Consider the following 22,661-nt stretch of genomic DNA (forward strand, 5'->3'; position numbering starts at 1 on the left):
TAATGTCTGGGAGTAATACAGTTTTGAGTTACATCGACATTCCTGGCAGCTTGTGACCTCTGAATAAGAGAGTCCCTTTATGTGGAATGGGCAGATTCCTCACAAGAACACACATACGTGTTGGAGTTTATTGTTGGAACCTGTTAAAAAGTATATGTCACAATTTCATATGGTGATTAGTACTGATTGTTTTTTTTGTCACACAACCAGAATGTTTGTCATTGTTTATCTTTTACCGACAGAGAATAATAGCCCACCCATGGCAGAAACTGGCCCCGATAAAGAGCTGACTTTTCCAGTGGAAGCCACAACACTAGATGGCAGTAAAAGCAGAGATGATAAGGGCATTGTTTCCTATGGATGGGAATGCATCAGGTATTTCCGCTCCAAATCTAAGTGTGTGCTAATATCTACTATTAGCTGTTGTTTGATTTAGAAAATGTAGGGGGGTTAATTAAATGGGGGTAAAATCAGGAAAATGGGACAGGATATTTTCCAGTTAAAAATTATTGGATTAATGAAACAGAGTCCTAATAAAGGTAAAAATAAGAGGCGATATTTTTGTGTCTTGCGCAAGTTCCAGCAATTGCACCCCCCCCCCAATTTATAAAACCGCTTCTCTCTCTCTTTCCCTCTCTCCCCCTCTAAATCACACTACCTCTCTCCTCCCTTTCTCTCTCTTCTCTCCTTTCTTTCTCACTTCTTCCCCTTTCTCACTCTCTTCTCTCGCTTTCTTTCTCTTTCCCCCTGTCTCTCTTCCCCATTTTCTCTCACCCCTTTCATCTCTCTCTTCCCCCCTTTTAACTCCCTTCCCCCCTTTCTCTCTGGATATCCACTGGATGTCATAAGGGCTGGCCAGCTGGTGGCCAATGACATCCAGTGGAAGTCATCACTTCTTTTTTTAAACTAATTTCTAATGGAGATTGCGTTCATCCATAGGAAGATGTTGGACACTATTGGAATGGAAGGGGACTTCTTTTTCCATTGTTAACATAATGGGTGGGATCATGTGACTATGTGATTGCCACGCAGGTGACCACGTGATCACAGTGCTGGCAGGTCTGTAACACGGAGGTCCCGCTCATCTCCTGACACTGTAAAAGTTAGCTTCCTGGCTTTAGTTCTACAAATAGTTTCCCCACTTTAAAAAGGGTTGTGTGCAGTAATTAGGTTAGAAGAGTACCTGATAAGCAGGTTTGCCGCCTTCCACTGAAGGCTAACCCATAGGCAACATTTTTAAATTTAACGCTTACCTTTGTCTCCCGGAATCCTCTGACATCCTTCCGACATCCTCCTGGCATCTCCCCTTGCAACCGCTCAATATGGCCACGCGGCATCACATGGTGCCGCGTTGCCACGACAACGGGATGCTACGTGATGTCACATGACATTATGTTGTGATGGCAACGCGGCGCTGCGTGACGTCACATAACATCTCATTGCCATGGCAACACGGCGCCATATGACGCCATGTGGCCATATTGACAGGAGTTGAAGGGGAAGATGCTGGGAGGATGCCACCACCACCCGGAGGTTTACTAGGTAGTCTTCCGTAGTCTCTGAGTCAAACCCTGCTGATTATTTAAGTAAAAAGATACAAAGTACATGTATAATGCACCATTAATACCCCTGACTCTAGCCGTATATTCCACCTACTGTTAAACAAAAGCTTTATAAAGCGCGGCAACCACAACAATTCATAGTCACCCAGTAAAAATATTCACTTTTATGTCCTTGTTTGCAAACCAACTACTAGCAGTTATACAGTATATCAGAATATCAGATATGTAAATGTAATCTCTATAAGGATACTGTGAAAGGACAAACAAGTACAGTGTAATGTTTTGCTTGTTAATGTTACAGTGGCCCAAGCAGGGTGACAATTCGGGATAGCGATAAAGCAGTGGGACTGGTGACTGGCCTGCAGGTCGGTACATACCGCTTTTCTTTGACGGTAAAGGACCACGAAGGATTAAGCGGCACCGCTACTCTCTCTGTAACCGTAAAGGAAGGTGAGGTTTGAGTGAATACGTTTGTTCTGATGCAAATGGAAGCAGCATAACCTATTGACAATCAGACATTGCTTCTGACATTGTGTGATGGATCCTGGAAAACATACATGTAATCATACGCTCATTCAGGAAGGTGAATAAACTCCTCTTATGTGTATACCGATAGTACTTTAGTTAATGAAATATACATTATTTAATACGATCATGTCATATTTAAAGCGGCAGTGTAAACCAATGGTAGTGACTGAAGCTTTTTGTAAAATCAAACACTTATAAGCATATTTTTGGATGTTGTAGCTTCTGTTTATGAACAAAATTAATTTGCAAAACTTTCAAGACGTCTGCTATATATAGATTGTAGCACAAGTTCAAGTAATATTAATTGCGTCGCGTTGTACATAGTGGCAGTTACCCAGGTTAAAGAGCTTGCACACACAGGGTGATGCTTGGCACACACAGGGAGATATACTAGCTTTCCCAGGGTCACAAAATCTGCCATTGGGATTCTAAGCAACTTCACTGAAAAAACAGTGTCATTATTACTACTGTGCCATTCTATGTCCACGAGTAATAGGCCAAGTATCCAACTTCAGCATTTGAAGCTACTCCATGTAGTAGATCAGTTGCTTGACCCTCTCTCTGCCAGAGGGGCGGGCAACGCCTTGCAAAGTAATGCGTTCTAGGCCCGCCTGGCAATGAAATGGTTAAATATGGTCCCATTGCGGCTCCCGACAGGTTTGGCATTAGAGAGGTAAACATGTTAAAACAATATGAAAATGTTTTTTTCCATTTCAGTGTGTCAGAAAGCTGTTTAAGAAGCCAAATATTCTAAACTCTTGTAGTTGACATTATAATTGAAAGCGTTTGGATCAGGTGCAGAGAGTCTGCAGTCTGTGAAATGTAAGATGCTGGGGTATGTTTTTGTTTCATGGGCAAATGTATGTAAGAGTGGATGCTTTTGTAATAATCAGGTTACTGATTTTAATCCACCCATGAGATTTGGAATAGGAAGGCTTCCACTGTATTATTATTATTATTATTATTATTACTTCTGTAGATTTTTTTTCTCTCCCCTCTCCGGCAACCTCACCACTCAGGGTGAAATACATTTATAAATTGACGATTATTGTAAATGTTGTTGTTGATCTATTTGTTGAATGTTCTTCCTGTGTCAGAAAACAACAGCCCACCGAAATCTCGTGCTGGTGGCACTCATGTTATTGTGCTCCCCAACAACTCTATTTACTTGGATGGCTCAAACTCTACTGATGACCAACGAGTTGTTTCGTACCTGTGGACAAGGGATGGCCAGAGTCCAGCAGCTGGGGTAGATATACTTTTCACTTTTTCACTCATCAGTTCTAGACCACCTTGGAGCTATGTCCTGTTACATGCCCTTCTTTTGCTATAAACTAATTATTTGATAATTTAAACGGTATAAAACACTAAAATATTAAACACACACACATGTATGTTGTTTTTAGTAGCTGCCTTTAGCTTCTCTCTATTAAATCACATATTTCATGGTGCAATCCTTCTTTGAATTATTATTTTGTGTAAAACAAAATATTTCCAAGACCGTTTAGAAGTGCCACCATAGTGAATTATCCTAGACCTACATTTTGACTTAGTCTTAGTTATTACTAGGTTGGAATTCATCTGTGGAAATTGCTGTGTGACGTTAGACATTGTGGCCTAAGTGTATACAGCTTTGATGGGATAGAACAAACGTTTAAAATAATGTATTGTTTGAAGGTGTAGAGTAGGAGGATCCAATGCGCACTCACATCCAGATGATATAAAAATTAAAGAGAAAACACAATAGTGTAATTCTGTATATATTCGGTATAGATAGAGATGGTAATGCACTCACATTTAGTAAGATAAAGCAGGCATCTCGGTTAATCAGTTTAACCAAACTGCAGTAGAGAAATGTCAGGATTCAGGATACTTCTTATATGGTCTCTGACGGCAGGATAGTCCCAATTTCTCCCAGGCTCACAGGCAGCAGGATATTATGCGGATATAGAGAAATAAGCACACATAGTGTAATACTGTATATATAGATATAATTTCTATAACCATATAATGTATCAACTCGCATTGTGTGTATAGGTAATACGCCTTTAGGTTGTTAAAGTAACCAACTTTGGATGTCGTCTGGAATCACAGGGGAAATCCCAGGCAAAAAGAGGAAAAGGATGCAGGAAAAGGTAGAACAAACTTTATATAAATAAAAAGCACTTACAGAGCTGAATACAAAAAAAGAACCCAAGGTAGTCCAAAACATGTAACCCCACTCTCAGTAAAACCTAGTGTTGGCCATGCACCCAGGAATACCACACTTAGGGGGTACAGAGCTTCAGACAGCTCCTCAAAGTCTATAGATTGTCAGCAGCTGGCTCTAAAAGGTTGCCTCAACGCGTTTCGTCCGAAAATACTTTTTCAGGGGGCTTTGTCATGTTTTGGACTACCTTGGGATTTCCCCTGTGATTCCAGACGACATCCAAAGTTGGTTACTTTAACAACCTAAAGGCGTATTACCTATACACACAATGCGAGTTGATACATTATATGGCTATAGAATTTATATCTATATATACAGTATTACACTATGTGTGGTTATTTCTCTATATCCGCATAATATCCTGCTGCCTGTGAGCCTGGGAGAAATTGGGAATATCCTGCCGTCAGAGACCATATAAGAAGTATCCTGACTCCTGACGTTTCCCTACTACAGCTTGGTTAAACTGATTAACCGAGATGCTTGCTTTATCTTACTAAATGTGAGTGCATTACCATCTCTATCTATACTGAATATATACAGAATTACACTATTGTGTTTTCTCTTTTATTTTTATATCATCTGGATGTGAGTGCGCATTGGATCCTCCTACTCTACGCCATCCCTAGTGGTTGAAGAACCTACTTATCACCCTCTGCTGCACCCACCAGTTTCTGTCTACATCTTTAAATTGGGACTATAAGTATCCTATTTATATTCACAGTATTTTTTGCGCTCGTTTTCTTGTTTTCATTGATTAAAGGTGCAATCCCTCCCAGGACCAAAGTAAACCAAATTCAAGTGGCATGTTTAAGAGAGCCCATCTGAGTCATTGAGGCCTTTTTTTTTTTTTTTTACCCACGTCTGACACCTATAAGTATTTTTATTTAATTTTTTAAGGTTAGACTTGGGAGGTATTTAATTTCCTTTGGCTGCTCCTTTTGTGTGATGTCACTGAGTGATCAGCGAGTGAGTGTGAAGCCAGAGTTCCCCCTCCCCTTAACTTTATTGTTTCCCTGATAAGGACGGGTGGGATACGGGTAAATAAAGCACACGATTGACAAACACTTCCCCATTTAGAGGCCCCTAAGAAATTCAACTGGCGGACTATTCATTCCCGGGATTACACCTTTAAATGTGTTTGTGATTCGCAGCAGACTGTACAGTGCCTTGTGCCTCAGTGTCTGAAGTCTTGGTTTTACAGGATGTGATGTTCTCTTCTGATCATGATCCAGTTCTTCAGCTCACCAATCTGGTGGAAGGAATTTATATTTTTCACTTGAAGGTTACAGATGCTAAAGGAGACTCAGATGTTGATACGGCAACAGTGGAAGTGCGTGCTGGTATGAAAGTTCAAAGGACATCTAGCAACGAATATAACTATGTATTTCTAACCATGTATTTGTTATTATAACTCTGAACCCAGGACATACTTAAAAACGAGAGGTAACTCTCAATTCTCAATGCATTACTTCCTGGTAAACCATTTTATAAAAAATATAATTCACATACAGTCACAATTCTACATACACTTACTTTTTCATAAAAATTGCATTTCATTTATCTCTTCACATATTTCGTTATGAAGTCACCTGCCAATCATTTATGTCAATATCACTGGATAGATCCACTGTAATCTACATGCATTTGCATCCCAATAACATTGCTTCGCTTTATGAAAGAGGAGAGAAGTTAAAAACGTACACTGAAATCTAATTTGCAAGAAACTACAGGAGTCTCTAAGTAACAATTAAGAACAGCAATATGTAATGCTTTCTTGCAACTCCAGAATGTGTTGTTAGTGGGATGGAGGGGGTGCAGGTTTTGGTGCCATGTTCTTTGAATATCAATGCTTGGGAAAATGTAGAGGAACAACTGATGTATTTTGAAGTGCTTTTCTGTGCTCTCTTTTAAAAGATCGAAGAAGGCAAAATTTGGTAGAACTCATTTTACAGGTTGGAGTTGGCCAGTTGACTGAACAGCAGAAAGACACACTGGTCAGGCAGCTGGCAGTCCTTCTTAACGTTCTAGACTCCGGTATCAAGGTTCAGAAGATACAAGCACATTCTGATTTAAGGTATTCTGCAGTTACTGGCTTATGCGTTATCATGCAAAGTGCAATTATGGTTTTAACATGAGAAAAGTCATTATTTAGACCTACCTAAATGTGGTCACTTTGTAAATTAAAGGGGATAATTCAATATACAGTAGTTCAAAGTAGCACTGAGGTCAACAGGAGTTTTCGGTCAATAATGTCCCAAACAGCCCCTCCGGACTATGTTGAACTATACTCTTAATTGTAAAAGAAAGAGGGTCAGAGAGGATAAAAATAAATCGAAAGGGATTAAACAGAAAAGTATGTAAGAGAATATTCAGGAGTTATTGACGAAATGATAGGAAAGCCAATTATTGAAAGTACATTTACATACTGTAGATTAACTGAGACAAAGAACTCCTTGCCCTGTAACCTGTTGCATGCCCCTTCATCACCGAAAAAGTTAAGGAAGGTTTATTTTACAGGATACAAAATGCAACCTACTGTATAATCTGCTTCCTCTTGGTTATGTTAAAAACCTGTTCTCTATTTGACATTGTGTTACACTGCAGGGAGTATCTAGAAATAATTGTATCCTATGCACTAATGCTTTGTTTTAGTGCAATACCTGAACTCCATCTCTGCTCCTTTCCTGTAGTAGAGGTGGGTAGGGGGGGGGGGTTGTATGTGTGTGTGTTGTCTGTGCTAAAAAAGTAGCACACCTGAGATGCGCTAATGGCTTGACAAAATATATTTAAATGAGTGCCATCCCACACAATTACTGGACTGCTGTCAGACCCAGCTGGAACTAGAACCCACACCACTGCTACTCTGGGCATCAGCTCTAGCAGTGTTAGCTAAACCAGCTGCTGGCTAGCACTACAATAACTGTCTGCTAGCATATCTTGAAGGGATATCTCTTTTGTTGATTGTAACCTTGAAAGGGCTTTAAGCACAAAGTAATATCTGTACTAAGGCCAGGTGAGTTACTGAGGCCAGGTGAGTTACTGAGACCAGGTGAGATTAAATAAAACACGCACAAGTAAAAACAAGGTGAAGCACAACATATAAAGCAAATGCAGATAAAGTAATATAACAAAGTGACCTGGTGACTTGAGTTAGTAATTTTAATAATATAAAGGATGAAGACAGTGGGTCATAATCTTCCATAAGGCACCTTCAATGCTGGAATACATTTCAGCCTATTACAATAAATGTACTATTACCAGAAGGTGTCTCATGGCAGAAGACTGCTTATTAGGTATCGTTATCTATCCCAGAAGAGGGTAAAGGGCTTTGTATAGGTATGAGCACTCAGTGAGAGATAGCACTCAAAATATGCTGTGACAGTGACGCTAGACATCAGCTGGTTTAGTTCTGTGACTGTGTACATCTCAAATCAGGAAATGGACCCGCAGGGCTGAGGTAGGGATGCAAATAAACTGACCAGAGCCCAGGGACAGAGTCCTGTAAGAGTATCCGTAGTCGGTAAGCAGGCAGAGGTCAGGGCTGGTGGGAGTGGTACAGAATCCAGGCGACAGGCAAAAGGTCAGGGCAGGCGGAAGGCAGCGAGGTCGGGGTCACGGTCTGGGGTCAGCAACAGGAATTCCAAATGAACAGAAAAGCCACAGGGATAGGCAAGCCACAGCAACAGGCTGGCCTCTGGAACAGGGAAGTCACAGGGATAGGCAAGCCACAGCAACAGGCTGGCCTCTGGAACAGGGAAGTCACAGGGATAGGCAAGCCACAGCAACAGGCTGGCCTCTGGAACAGGGAAGTCACAGGGATAGGCAAGCCACAGCAACAGGCTGGCATCTAGAAACCCAGGCACTGTCAAGCCACACAGAAGGCTCAGGAACTAGAGCCCAGGGCAGCCAGGAACAAAGGGGAACATATACAATGCTCAGGCAGGGGCTGGAAGTCTCTGACTGCTATTCAAGCTCTTGAAAAAGTGCAGCCAATATAGCAGGATGCCAGTAATCATAGTAAAGAGCATTGTCAAAATGCTCAAATACCCAGCTATAGAATGAAAGATAATTCCCAAAAACATAGGTAGGTGTATGACATATCAGTGAGTCAGTCCATATAACCAAATAACGCCATAAATCCCTGAAAACCGAAAGTGAATGAGAAAACTCACCACACTCAATTTCATTGGGAGCAAAAAGGCAACAATAAGGGCTATAAACTCACAAACACCTCCTTGTAGGGAAGATGTGCTTCTGCTGGTAGAGTCCAAGTAGAGATGAGAAGAGTAGAGCACCGTCAAAAACAGGAGTCAGGAGAGGATCCAAATATCAAAAAAAGTCTTTAATGGAGTTAGTACAGCATAGGGAAAAACCTCCTACGCGTTTCGAACGTCTTGTTCTTTGTCACGGAGTAAAGAACTAGTGCAGAAACATCCATTTAAATATACAAAAATACACTAGATGGCGCTCTAACACTATATAAACCTCTAAGCAGTGAAAGTGAACATATAGTGACAAATAAATCAAAATAATGTGCAGTGCAAAAAGGTGATGATAAAAACACTCAAACCCTTGGAGGACTGTTTCAAGGTCCAAACAGATGCATATGAAGAAAAAACCAGGGGAGCGAAAATACCTAGGAGAAAATATACAAAACTACCATAGTGCAGTAATATTAAAACAAAACACAGTAGTGGAAATGCTCTCAAAAATGGCTAATATGACACACTAGATCAGCGGTGCGCAAACTGTGGGGCGCGACCCCCAGGGGGGGCGCGACACTGCCGACGGCGGGCGCGGGGTTTACAGAGGCCCCGCGCGCTTCCCGAAGGCACTTAAATTAAGTGCCGGGGGAGCTGCAGGGCCTCTGCAAACCTAACTTACCGTGGCTCCGGCGGCTTCCTCCCTGCGGTGCCATGGCAACGCGGCGTCAAAATGACGCTGCGAGGTCATGTGACTTCACGTTGCTATGGCAACGTGACGTCATTACGCCGGAGCGCGGGTAAGTTGGGGTTGGGGGGGGCACGGGAGTGAGGGGACAGCCGTCAGGGGGGGGCAGGGAAAAAAGTTTGCGCCCCCCTGCACTAGATGATGTCAGCAATCAACTCCAATCTAAATTCATTCCTAAAGGGAAGCGTGTTTGGAGCATAAAGATCCAATACGCTTCCCTCCGGTCCAGCAGATTGACACGATCACCTCCTCTTTGTTTATGTCTCCTTATAGCTTTGCCTTTCACTTTTTTGTCCCATATGGCGATCCGTAGCCGCTCCGCCCAGGGGTTAGGAGACTCTGACTGCATCTCCTTCTGATGCGCTTGCGCAGGGATGTTGCGTCATGACGTCACCACATACTTTTGGCGCGAAACGGAGGCGGATCAGCTGGGTATTTAAAGGGATGTATCTGCACTAGTTCTTTACTCCTTGACAAAGAACAATATGTTTGAAACGCGCAGGAGGTTTTTCCCTATGCTGTACTAACTCCATTAAAGACTTTTTGATATTTGGATCCTCTCCTGACTCCTGTTTTTGATGGTGCTCTACTCTTCTCATCTCTACTTGCCAGTAATCATAACAGCCAGGTAAGGGCGGGTTCTAGCCAAAGCTTGGACTGGAACCCTTACAAGTTCACACTGCTTGAATTGATGCCCAGAGTAACAGAGGTTGTGTGTTCTAATCCTGTTGGGTCTGACACAGTTCAGTCACTAGATGCCTTAGGCTTATTAACACAGCATAGTTCTTATGGACTGCCTTCTAGGCAGTGTGTGATGTGACTCATTTAAATATACTTTGCATATCTCCCAGGGTACCTCAGGTGGGCTTCTTGTTCAGCACAGGCATCTCTCCCTAATTTAGTTGGAGAAAGGCACACACGCACACACGCACGCACGCACGCACGCACGCACGCACACACGCACACACGCACACGCACGGCCCTTGCTTATCCGACGTAGTGTCCTGCAAACAACCGTCAGTTAACAGAGAGAGAGACTACTAATGTGGAATTCCTCCTCCTCTCCCTTGCCCTTTGGCTGATACGTTAAAATTCAGAATCCACAGGACATACTTTTAGTGATAGAAAAATAATCTGGGCAGAATGGATTAATGGCATATTAGGATGCATCAGCTCAGATTTTTCTTTGTACCCAATCCGCAGATATATTTTAGTGTGGGTGATTGTATTCGGTGATTGAATTTTGGCTAAAAACTCCAGGAAGGGGTTTCGGACCAGTCCGTCCATCTCTATTCAATAGGCAATATTTAACACACTAAACTTACATTTATGAGGGCCTTGTTAATATTACCCTAATCATTTGGTGACACAAATACAGTGGAATGTAGGGTTCATTCACTAAAGGGAATTACAGTATGGTGACATATGTAAATACATAGATTAGTAGTGTAACCCCCCCTGCCTGTCTCCTAAGAAGTTTACATCGATATCGGTGTTAGTGATGCTCAGGATACATTACCTTATTCATGGCGCAGGCCTCATGCAGGCTGCGCGTTGGTATACAATGATGGGCACCAGGAACTTTGTTCATTCAAAACAGCAGTTTATTATCTGGCATACACAGTCTGACATATGATATATAGAGGTCCTCTTGTATTTCAGAAAAGTTTCTTTGGCTTATGCTGTTTGCATGGCTTCCCTAGCTGCCCCCATTTGGCCCGCTAGGAAGGTGCTGAGGCTTTATATAGTGTGGTCTGCTAGTAGAATTCCTCTGATATATAGAACTGTTGCTACTCCATATCCATGGAGCCCCAGGCGGGCCTAGTACTACTCCTCTGGGATCGTCCCCCACTCATCAGGGCGGCGTGCCACTGCGTGGCCTTCTGGGTGAGAGCCAGTAAGGAACCCGCCTGTGGGGAGGTCCCACTATACCTTGGGACTGTGGCTTGTGAAGTGCCCTCTTGCTTTAGCCTGTCGCTCACGGTATCTTGAGAGTAATGCCAGACCATCTTGGTGGGACTCTAACTACACGTGGTACTTTCCCTAATTGAAAATAATAAAGAGGATGGGGAACCTATCCTATACATAGGGCTTGCATAACTATTCACAATGAGATCCCGCTTCGTAAGCTTCCCCCCGCCCCCCACCCCCTTTTTATTATATGTCACTGTATTCAGGCAAAAAGGGGGTGGGGCCCCAGCGCCATATGATAGACAAGGGGCGTTACTTTGTGTTAGTCCACAAAGTTAACACCTAAAGGCCCTAGTAATCCTAAAGGGGGGTTACAGTAGCAAACTTTAATAAGGCAGAGGGGGAAACCAGGAAAACACAATTAGTTTATGGGAAAACCAACATGTCAAAAGATCAAAATTAAAGCTGTGTTTAATTTGTGATTTAATTTTTTTATTTTTTATTTGGTGATATTCCATTTTTTATTTGTTCATTAATCTGTGATTTTCATTTTTCAGACTTGTTTTCATTTGGCTACATTTAACCCCTTATTCAGTATGGTGTCAGCTGCTTACCTGTGCAGGGAAAGGCAGATTCACAAAGTATTGAATAAGGGGCAAAACAGATTTACCAAAATTCTAAGCTAGAATATTTAAGTGTAAAATTGTTACCATTAATTACCACCCTCTTATCTATTTTTCGAACAGCCTCATTCCAGTTATAATTTGACCTCTGTAACCTTTATGTACATGCATACAGTATACCTTTTGTTTTTATGTGTTAACCTAGTTAAGAGAAATAATGGCAGATTTTAAACCCTTGTCTTAACCATGAAAAATAGACAGAATATTCAATATACATACAGTATATCTTAATTATATATGTGTGTATATACTGTATATATATATTGCATGCAATGTATTTTATTAATACTGAATGTTTAATATCTTCCCATGACAGTACTGTAATCCTATTTTATGTCCAAAATGGTTATCCTCTTAAAATAAGAAAAGCAGCAGATGTAACAAGGACTCTGCAAGATCAACTATTAAAGGAAAAGGCAGACTTCCTGCTCTACAAAGTCCTCAGGGTGGACACCGCTGGTACGTTTGAATAAAATCATATTTGAAAGACAATACATGCTTTACAGAGCCTATCACATAAAAGATGGAGGCACACAGTATTAGTTGCAAAAAAGATTGCCACCCGTGTGACAATTATCTGAGGAAGGGGCTGTGTCCCCAAAACGTAATTTGGTCTGCTACAAGCATGGAGTAAAGTCTCAGCAATCTTTTTTGCATCTAAAACTGTGTGCCTCCATCTTTTGTGTGATATACTACTGTATGTCTATGGCCTCAGTTGGAACATTGGGGCTTTGATGGGTTATTCTGCACCAGTATTTCTATACTGTTTCCCATTTTTGGCAATTGGTGTGCCTCTACTTATCTATATAATGCTCTACAGAGGCAGAACTACCATATGTGCAGCCAGTTCGTCTGCACCAGGGCCCACTACCTTTAGGGGCCTGTCCTCCCACTTATTTCAGCAAACCGGAACGGCGTTCTTGCATTTCTACAGGCCTCCCTCTCTCCCCACCCCCTCTGCGGGTCCTACCTGTGGTGCAGGACCTAAACCGGCAGCGGCTGAGGGAGCCCATCAGGTGGTCCGAACATGGAAGTTAGGCCCCAACGGCCGAACTTCCGTAATGACTGGGGTGGGCTCTGTCCGTCTTCACCGCCCTGTAAGGACCTGCTCCACAGAAAGGACCCGACACACCACAGTGCACCAGTGACTAGTTCCTCCCCTGATGCTCTATTATTATTATTTTTAATGTTATTGATGCATTATGTTATACTTTTGTGTAAGCTTTGTATGCTTACAATGGCCTTGGAGCTATGGCTCTGACAGAGAGACTCTCTCTTTTATTATTTACTAGCTAAGGTCCCCAGCTTTGCACAGGTTGCAGTACTCTGGAGTCATCTTTTTTTATTCACCCCCATTGCAGAATCTAAACTGTGAATCAATCGATAATGGTGACAACATTAACCCGATCAAGATTCCCACCTTCCACCGAGTGAGGCTGCACCCCAACCATAAAACGTAGTCTAATTGACGGATTGGAATTTGTTTAATTAAAAACTTCAGTAGCAACATGCAGTACTTCCGTTACATTTTTCTTTCCCCACCTTCTCTCTCTCTTCCCTTTTCTATCTCCACCCTTCCCTTTTCTCTTTTCCCATCCCCCTTCTCCTCCATTCCCTTCTCTCGCCCCATCCCCCTTTTCTCTCTTTCTCTCTCACCCACCTTCTCTCCCTTTCCTCCTTCTTTCTCTCCTCCCCCCTGCATTTAAATATAAGATACATTCAGTTGATATTCTTTCCCATCCTTCTCCCCACTGCATCTTTCCTTTAGTACCTTATGATGTCCCACATTCTTTCCGCCTCTCCTCCGCTATTCTTGCTTTCTCCTCTCATGTCAATGGACTTATTCTCTCTTCATTTGCTTTAGAACTCTGACTCTCCCTTTCTGTCACTAGGCTATGTGCAGGTGTCAGATATAACATCAGGTACAACTAGAGATGGGACAAATTTGGATCCGCAGCGGATCGGACGGTTCCCGTGGTCCGTGGATTTCAACGGATCAGTGTCAAAAAGGGCAATTCGCATTTTGCTGATTTTTTATTATTATTACCAATACAATCCGTGGATTCCGCAACCCGTGGATGGATTTGTAGAACCCAATCCACGGATTCAGCAATCCATTGGCAAATTCTTAAGAATCCACCAATGGTTTGCAGAATCCGCGGGTTGAATTCTTCAAATCCGTCCGGAGGTTGTATCCAATGGCGGATTTTGATGAATCCGCGTGGATTGAAACAGCCCAAATCCATTCGTGGACTTTAAACCGCAAAGCGGATTTTGGGGGTAACATCAGCGAAAATCCGGGAAACGGGTTTTGGTGGATTCGCCCATATCTAGGTACAACACCAACTGGCTTTTATACGTAGAGCATTTTAATAACTCATACAATTAATAGAATTCATGTGTTGAGGTAAAAAAATAAAACCCTGGTGCAGACCCCTAGAGTCCCCTTGGAATGCATGCAAAGTTTCAGGTCTCTTGCTTTCATGGTCTTGGAGCTATGGCACCGACACACACACACACACGTTCTTTTATTATTATAGATTTTATTAAGCTACCACGATTGCACAGTAATTCAGTGTAGTTCACTGGTGGTGAGACGGTAAGAAACTAGCACTCACATGGAATATTGTATATACAGTGTAGACGTTTTCGGCCTGTGCATGGTCCTCTATCAAGATTCAAAGGAATCAATACCACCCCCTAACGTTGTATACCCCACAGCTTAAGATGCCACATGAATAAAGCAGTTGCACCAAACCTCTTGTGTTGCCAAGTAAACAATTGTACGCAAAGATGAGTTTAGCAGTGAATCATCACCATCAGTGGCTACTAACAGCCAGAAGAAGCAATGGTGAGATCATAACATAAGCAAACTTAAAGGAAAGTACAGCTAAACATCCACTAAAGTTACCAAAATGTAGACAGATGATAGAAATCTAAAATAAATCAGTGTGACCAACATTAAAACTAAATTGTATATACAGATGTAGCAAGACGTACTGTCCGCAGCGCCGCAGACGAAAAATCAAAAGTCTCTGGCACTGGGGGGCAGTGTCTGCTGCGATCTCGCTGCGGGGGGGTCCATGCTTCTGACTGGGACCCCCCGCAGTGTTAATCCATCTGGGCCGCGACCACAATTAACGAGAAACCTTAAATGCAGCAGCAGCAGCATCTCCACTCCAATAGAAATGTCTGGAGAGTTTAGTTAGGTAATCATGAACAGTGCTATGGTCCAAACATGGAGAAACTATTGGACGCACATGGTAAAAAAAAAGTATTTTGTAATAGTGTATACAATGTTCCAGGTGAATGTTGGTTTCTTGTATAGTCCCGTCAGATTTACTTATGAGTTTATAATTTATTCAGAATGAATGCGTGATAGTGACAAAAGGCGCTAACTACAGTATAATTACTAAAATGAGTATTGTGGTAAACATGTGCAATAAAAGATGATACTGATAACCAGCTCAAACCCTCTGGTGGATCCTGTCTTCACTGGCTCCAAAAACTTGAATGATATTCTTGAAATCCAGGGTGAGCATATCGGCCGGAAGAGAATGGAAAAAAAACAACTACTACGTGTAGATGGTACAGCAATATAGAGATAAAGCGATAACTTGGCTCTATGGATATCCTACTTACAGGATTCCAATGGAAAACAGGCACTGGAATGTGGTGAGGATATGTGGATATGGTGAGCTTCTCAATGTGTCAGTCAGTGTAGAAGATGGTAGCAATCGAGAGAGAGAAAGAACAAATAGTGCAAATCAGTAGGATAAACACAGCTTTATGACAATGGGTAAAAATGAACACTTACAATAGTGCTATAAAAAAGTGCAATGGATATAATCAAAGGTCGCGGTGCATCAGATGTTCTCACCACCTCCCTGCAGGGAAGATGCGTGCAGCCGGTCAGCCTCGCGGTGTGCTTCGTCGCGCCGTCGCCTCCGTGACGTCACTTCCCCCGGCTTCTCTCCGTGGCTCTAAAGTCCTCCGCGAACATAGAATTAGTCCAACTGGCTCCGTAACTTCTCAACACGTTTCACCAACCTTGTGGGGTCTCTGGCTTCTTCAGGAGTATGATGTAGGTTACTGCTGAAGAAGCCAGAGGCCCCACAAGGTTGGTGAAACGCGTTGAGGAGAACCGCGACCTTTGATTATATCCATTGCGCTTTTTTATAGCACTATTGTAAGTGTTCATTTTTACCCATTGTCATAAAGCTGAGTTTATCATACTGATCTGCAATATTTGTTCTTTCTCTCTCTCGAGTGCTACCATCTGCTACACTGACTAGCACATAGAGAAGCTCACCATATCCACATATCCTGACCACATTCCAGTGCCTGTTTTCCATTGGAATCCTGTAAGTAGGATATCCATAGAGCCAAGTTATCGCTTTATCTCTATATTGCTGTACCATCTACAGTTAGTTGTTGGTTTTTTTCCATTCTCTTCCGGCCGATATTCTCCCCCTGGATTTCAAGAATATCATTTTATTATTTATTCAGCCATACACCACCATTTTTAGTCACACCATTAACACAGAGCCTTGTATAGGGATGACATTTAATTCAGATCACAATTTGTAATGGTTTAGTTCTTTATGAACATTAAAAACATTTGGTGTAACTGGAATTGCACCAACCATGTAGAAGCTGACATTACTTTCAATGCACACGTTATTTTCACAAACAGTAGCTGAATTATACCGGAAGTGTTGGAGGTGCTGCATCTTTACCTAAGACAGCCCAGGGCGTTTCCTCACGTTAATGCTTCTCTGTCTAATCCAACCTTTAGTCCCTTACGAGAAAAGAAATGTTAAGAACCATACATTCATGACAAACCTTTGCATAAAAAAAGTAATAAATGACAATCTGTTTTTTTCTTACAACCCCATATACCATAGATGTGAATGTAGTGGCGAGAGGTCTTCATTATGTACTTTTTAAATTCTTGATTTCATACTGTACTTCACTGTCACTGACCATGCTATATTGAGACATGTTATACCTGGTTATGTTATTAGTTTCATAATGACAAAAAGAAGAGGTCTGTATTATGAGATGGACATTGTGAGTGCTGTGGGATTTGTAATATTTCTTTAAAGCAGTATCTCATTGTTGTGGATAAAACAATACATTATAAACACAATATATTATTGTGAACTATATATACACTTCTATACATTGTATATTGAAACCCCAAATGGTTCCTTCTAATTAAATGAAGCCGTCCTGAAAAAGTTGTCATGTAGGGTCACGAATGCTGGGAGCCAGGTCCCCCTAGGTGCCCTCTAACTACAGTTAATGTCTATCCTGCATGCTATGGCCCAAGTCTATAATACTGTGAGTAAACGAGCAGTGGAAGAGGGCAGAGCCCTAAAATATATAAGTTATAGTAAGGAATTGTGTGTCAAAATATGTAATATTAAAGAAACAAATCTAAAGAGGCTCTGGAGTAACTATGTCGAGAACTCCTATCAAGAACATGCTTCCTCCTTTTCAATAGTGAGAATGATATTGGATCCTTACTACTAGCGCTTACTTAAATGGCATGTACCTAAATGAAAACCACAAATGGTGACAGGACACTACTTAATACACTTACTATACACACACACACAAAATCCTATTTACAGGACTCACAGTGAGCACCCCAGTCAGAACTCTGATGAGCCTGTTTCTAGAACATTAGGTGGAGTTAAATATACACACCATTCTATCTCCCAATGGTAACATCACTGGTCAAAAGACATAAGGAGTGGCAATCCCCCTTGCATAGTCCTCCTACAATACATGATGGGGAGGGAAGAAACCTGTGTGAGTCCACACAGTTAACTCATTAAGCAAAATAGTAGTCCTAAAGGGGGCAACAGTTGTGTATTCTTGGATTGTAGAATGATCAACCCACTGAAGTCTGAATCAATGGTTTTCGACCCTTGGCTCAAGGCCCTGATCCAGACAAGGTTTTTGGGACAAAAAATCCTTTTCATATGCAAACTAGGTCCATTCACCTGTTTGAAAAACCTCTTGTGTAAACAATATGTCAAATATCTTATTTATCTTTTCATTAGTTTGCCTTTTGAAATGTTCTGGCCATGGGCACTGTGATCCCATCACCAAATCCTGCCTTTGCTATCCATTTTGGATGGAGAACTTGATTCAGCGGTACTTCAGGGAGGGAGAGAGTAACTGCGGTGAGTTATTACAGCCTTATACCTATTCGATTACACCATGGTTCTTCAACTAGTTTCCCAACAGGACCAGGTAAGAAAACATTTGGGCGCCGAAGGCCACACATGTATTGCATCCTGGGACCTCTTCTCTTTTCTCTGTACACACTCTCTCTAGGTGACCTAATAACATCTTTTGGGTTTAATTATCACCTCTATGCCGACGACACACAAATATACTTTTCAACACCTGTCCTTACACCTGCTGTACAAACCAAAGTTTCTGAATGTCTCTCTGCTATATCATCCTGGATGGCCCTCCGCCGCCTTAAACTCAACATGGCTAAAACAGAGCTCCTCATACTTCCTCCCAAACCTGGCCCTACTACCTCCTTCCACATTACTGTTGGAACTACAATCATTCACCCAGTAGAACAAGCACGCTGCCTAGGGGTCACACTCGACTCCTCTCTCACATTCGCCCCTCACATTCAAAACATTTCTAAAACTTGTCGCTTTTTCCTCCGCAATATAACAAAGATACGCCCTTTCCTCTGTTGCTCGACTGCTAAAACTCTGACTCAGGCCCTCATTCTCTCCCGTCTTGATTACTGTAACCTCCTGCTGTCCGGCCTTCCTGCCTCTCACCTGTCTCCCCTACAATCTATCCTAAACGCTGCTGCCAGAATCACTCTACTCTTTCCTAGATCTGTCTCAGCATCTCCCCTCATGAAATCCCTCTCCTGGCTTCCGATCAAATCCCGCATCTCACATTCCATTTTTCTCCTCACTTTTAAAGCTTTACACTCTTCTGCCCCTCCTTACATCTCATCCCTAATTTCTCGTTATGCACCATCCAGACTGTTGCGTTCTTCTCAAGGATGTCTTCTTTCTACCCTCTTTGTATCTAAAGCCCTCTCCCGCCTTAAACCTTTCTCACTTTCTGCCCCACACCTCTGGAATGCCCTTCCCCTCAGTACCCGACTAGCACCCTCTCTATCCACCTTTAAGACCCACCTTAAGACACACTTGCTTAAAGAAGCATATGAATAGCACTGTGGATATTCTGAACACGATACATAAAGCTTGGCCCCCTGCAGACGCACTTACCAGAACTCCCTCCTACTGTCTCTGTACGTTCTACCTACCAATTAGACTGTAAGCTCCTCGGGGCAGGGACTCCTCTTCCGAAATGTTACTTTTATGTCTAAAGCACTTATTCCCATGATCTGTTATTTATATTATCTGTTATTTATTTGATTACCCCATGTATTACTACTGTGAAGCGCTATGTACATTAATGGCGCTATATAAATAAAGACATACAATACAATACAAAATGCCATTTTAGATGCAATTAAAGACTATTATATATCAACATTGTGCAAGCATTTATAACATCTGCACCATATATATTTACATTACCTTAACTTATAATTCAGTTTCGGTGTTAAAACTGCACTTAGCTCCCAAGCAACTAGCATGAAATAAGCAGAAGCAAACAGACCAAGGGGCACATGAAAGCTCTTTGCGGGCTGCCAGCTGAAGTGCCCTTCACTACACTTTTAAAATACTATCACATTGGCATCAAACCAATATAACGCACATTTGCCTCCCATTGGCATTTCTACAGTGTAGTCTAGTCATAAAAAAAATGTTGGTCCAAAGACAGCCGGATTGACCTAACATGAGAAGTACAGTATATGCTAATTGATGCATCACTTCTTCGTATGACATTGTGAACGTCAATTTAGCTCTGTTTGCCTCTAGCCCAAAAAGATTGCAAAATAGGGTTAATTATGCCTGGCTTAATAGTCTATGTGCAGCTTTGTGTATTGTGTCCTTTTGGATATGTAGGAATACATCAAGATCTATGGGGGATATTCACTAAGCATTATTTACCATACTAATCAATGGCATATAATGCCAGATCACATTGCAACAACCTGCTTTGCTTAATGTGTCATTTTCACACATAACCTGGGTTTCAATACAAAGGACACAAAAGTTATTGCAACCAATTTTACATTACAAAGTAAAGCCAAACGGATCAGAAACCCTGAATTTTTCAGAGTAGTTGGGGCCTAGGCTAGGCTAAGAAATACAGAAGTACGGGGATTATTATAAAAATGTAGAACATCCAGCTAGTGTATTAATCCGGAGAAAAGTAAACAGACATAGATATTGTAAAAGGTTCTGGAACCTTTAGAACAGCGGTGAGCAAACTGGGAGGGGGGAGAATTTCATGGGGGGGTGCGGGCGGTTACAGAGGCCCCGCACTCTTCCCCACAACATTTAAATTAAATGCCGGGGGAGGCATGAGGCCTCTGTAACTCACTTACCTGCTGCCAGCCGGGTCTTCGGCGACGCGTCGCCATGGCAACGCGGTGTCAAATGACGCCGCAGGGTCATGTGACATCCCCCGTCGCCATGACCACGTGACTTCACATGACCCACGAAGTCATTTGACACCGCGCTACCGGGAGAGGGGGGCGCGAACACTGCGGCTCCCAGGAAAGGGCATTGTGGCCGCTGTAGACTGCTTACCTGCGGCGGTGTCCCCCCGGCATTCTCCGTCTTGATCTTTAAAATCATGTTTTTCTCCTGAAGCACTATTCAAAATGGCCACATTGCCATGGTAACGTGACACTGCGTGACGCCATGACGTCAGCGTCCCGTTGCCATGGGCCATTATGAATAGTGGTGCAGGAGAAAAACCTGATTTTAGAGGTGACAAGACAGCAGAAGGCCGGAGGACCCAGTAACCGGACCCCGCCGCAGGCACGTGACGTGTGGGGGGGGGGGGAGTGACATTTTGGGGGGGCGAGTGGGTTTTGCCCCAGTTTGTCGGGCCCTGAGGAAGGTCGCTCTCTGCCGAAACGTTGGTTGAGGTGCCTGTATTTTTATTCAATACAAACTACAATTTGAAATATACTCCTGGTGTGCTGTCTCCAAATTGCTGGACTCCAATCTGGTAATATTATTGGAGCGGGAGGCGAGTGGAGCGGGAGGGAGGTGAGTGGAGCGGGACCTCTCTATCCGTCCGCCGCCATGTTACTTAGTCCGCGAGGGAGGAAGGGGGTCCTTCCGTCCGCCGCCATCTTAGGTGCCGCGTGGCAGCGGCAGGCTGCCCTGGCCACTGCCTGTCCCCGTGCCTGGGAGGGAGGCGAGTGGAGCGGGAGGGAGGCGAGTGGAGCGGGAGGTGCGTGGAGCGGGAGGTGCGTGGAGCGGGAGGGAGGTGAGTGGAGCGGGAGGGAGTGGAGAGGGAGGTGAGTGGAGCGGGAGGGAGGTGGAGGGAGGTGAGTGGAGAAGGAGTGCAGCGGGAGGGAGGTGAGTGGAGAGGGAGGTGAGTGGAGTGGGAGGGAGGCGGGGAGGTGAGTGGAGCACCGGGGAGGGGGGGAGGTGGGTGTGATGGGGGGGGAGAGGACAGAGAGAGAGGTGTGTGTGTGTGCGTGTTTTTTTTTTTTTTTTACACCTTTGGCCCGTCACTCCGCCTCAGGCCAATGAGAGGTGTGGGGGCGGGCCAAGGGGGTGGTGTGAGTGTGTGAGGCCAATGAGAGGTGTGCGGGGGCGGGCGGGCCAAGGGACCAATGAGATTGCCGCTAGGGACAGGGAACACAGTGAAACATACATACAATGCTTTCAGAAATATATAGTAGATATATATAATTGATATATATATATATTTTACTGTATATATATATATATATATATCACACAAAAAGAGACAAGAACCCCAATTAGAAGCACTCAGACATATCTAATAATTAATGCAATCAGATGCTGACAAATGTAATAACCAAAATACAAATTTATTATGAGTCTACATCAAACACAACATAGAAAACGAAAATGACAAACATGAAAACAGACCAAACAACTGTCTCCTATAGACAATAAGAATATGGACCCAAAAATATAGACAGCAGTACAGGGACACAAAAACAGAGATGGCAAATAATGCAGGAGATATAACTTCTAATACAGGTCACTCTGGGTACAGAAGTTCCCAGGGTAACCAATGACCGGACGGTCAAAATCTAAAAACTGCAAGAAAGCCTGCCCTGTTGATCCCTAAACCAGCAAATAACTGATAAAGAACCCCAGTTTCTATGTTGTGTTTGATGTAGACTCATAATAAATTTGTATTTTGGTTATTACATTTGTCTGCATCTGATTGCATTAATTATTAGATATGTCTAAGTGCTTCTAATTGGGGTTTGTTGCAGGGTACATGCAACTACACACGTGGGTTTCTTGACAAGGCTGTTTTATTTTGCCTTGAAAAATATACAGCACACAAAACAAAAATAGCTCTTTTTCAGCAACAAACGAAAATGGCTTTTCCTTCAGCAAACCGAACAAAACAGTTTCTCTTTAGCAGACAGTTTATATATATATATATATATATATATATGCAGCTACCCTTTTTCTATGCAGGGGACAGACAGTTCACAGTATCACTACTTTGCTACTCAGACCTTGTTTTCAGGAATCACTTTAGCAGCTTACTCCTCTCTCATCAACAGCCTCCATCTGTCTACAGCCTGGGTTTTAACACACCTTGATTAGACAGCTGGGATCCAACTAATTATCCTGAGGTTCCCAGCTGAAGTTAACCTAGTCAGTGCTGCACTGCAGACTA

At 42.7% G+C, this 22,661-nt stretch overlaps 1 protein-coding gene across 5 annotated transcripts in view; it reads left to right on the forward strand.

Moving 5' to 3' along the window:
- Positions 1-22,661, forward strand: part of KIAA0319 (KIAA0319 ortholog) — an 87,450-nt gene that overhangs the window by 50,516 nt on the left and 14,273 nt on the right. For 3 of the 5 annotated variants that reach the window (XM_075585580.1, XM_075585579.1, XM_075585582.1), the window contains 7 exons: positions 243-375; positions 1,864-2,012; positions 3,188-3,339; positions 5,501-5,639; positions 6,214-6,373; positions 12,160-12,302; positions 17,918-18,040. In XM_075585580.1, coding sequence (XP_075441695.1) covers positions 243-375; positions 1,864-2,012; positions 3,188-3,339; positions 5,501-5,639; positions 6,214-6,373; positions 12,160-12,302; positions 17,918-18,040 — 999 coding nt within the window. The remainder of the gene's footprint in view (positions 1-242; positions 376-1,863; positions 2,013-3,187; positions 3,340-5,500; positions 5,640-6,213; positions 6,374-12,159; positions 12,303-17,917; positions 18,041-22,661) is intronic. The other 2 variants (XR_012799098.1, XM_075585581.1) reach the window with 2 other exon arrangements.

The sequence above is a fragment of the Ascaphus truei genome, chromosome 2 (genome assembly GCF_040206685.1).
Source record: "Ascaphus truei isolate aAscTru1 chromosome 2, aAscTru1.hap1, whole genome shotgun sequence".
NCBI lineage: Eukaryota > Metazoa > Chordata > Amphibia > Anura > Ascaphidae > Ascaphus > Ascaphus truei.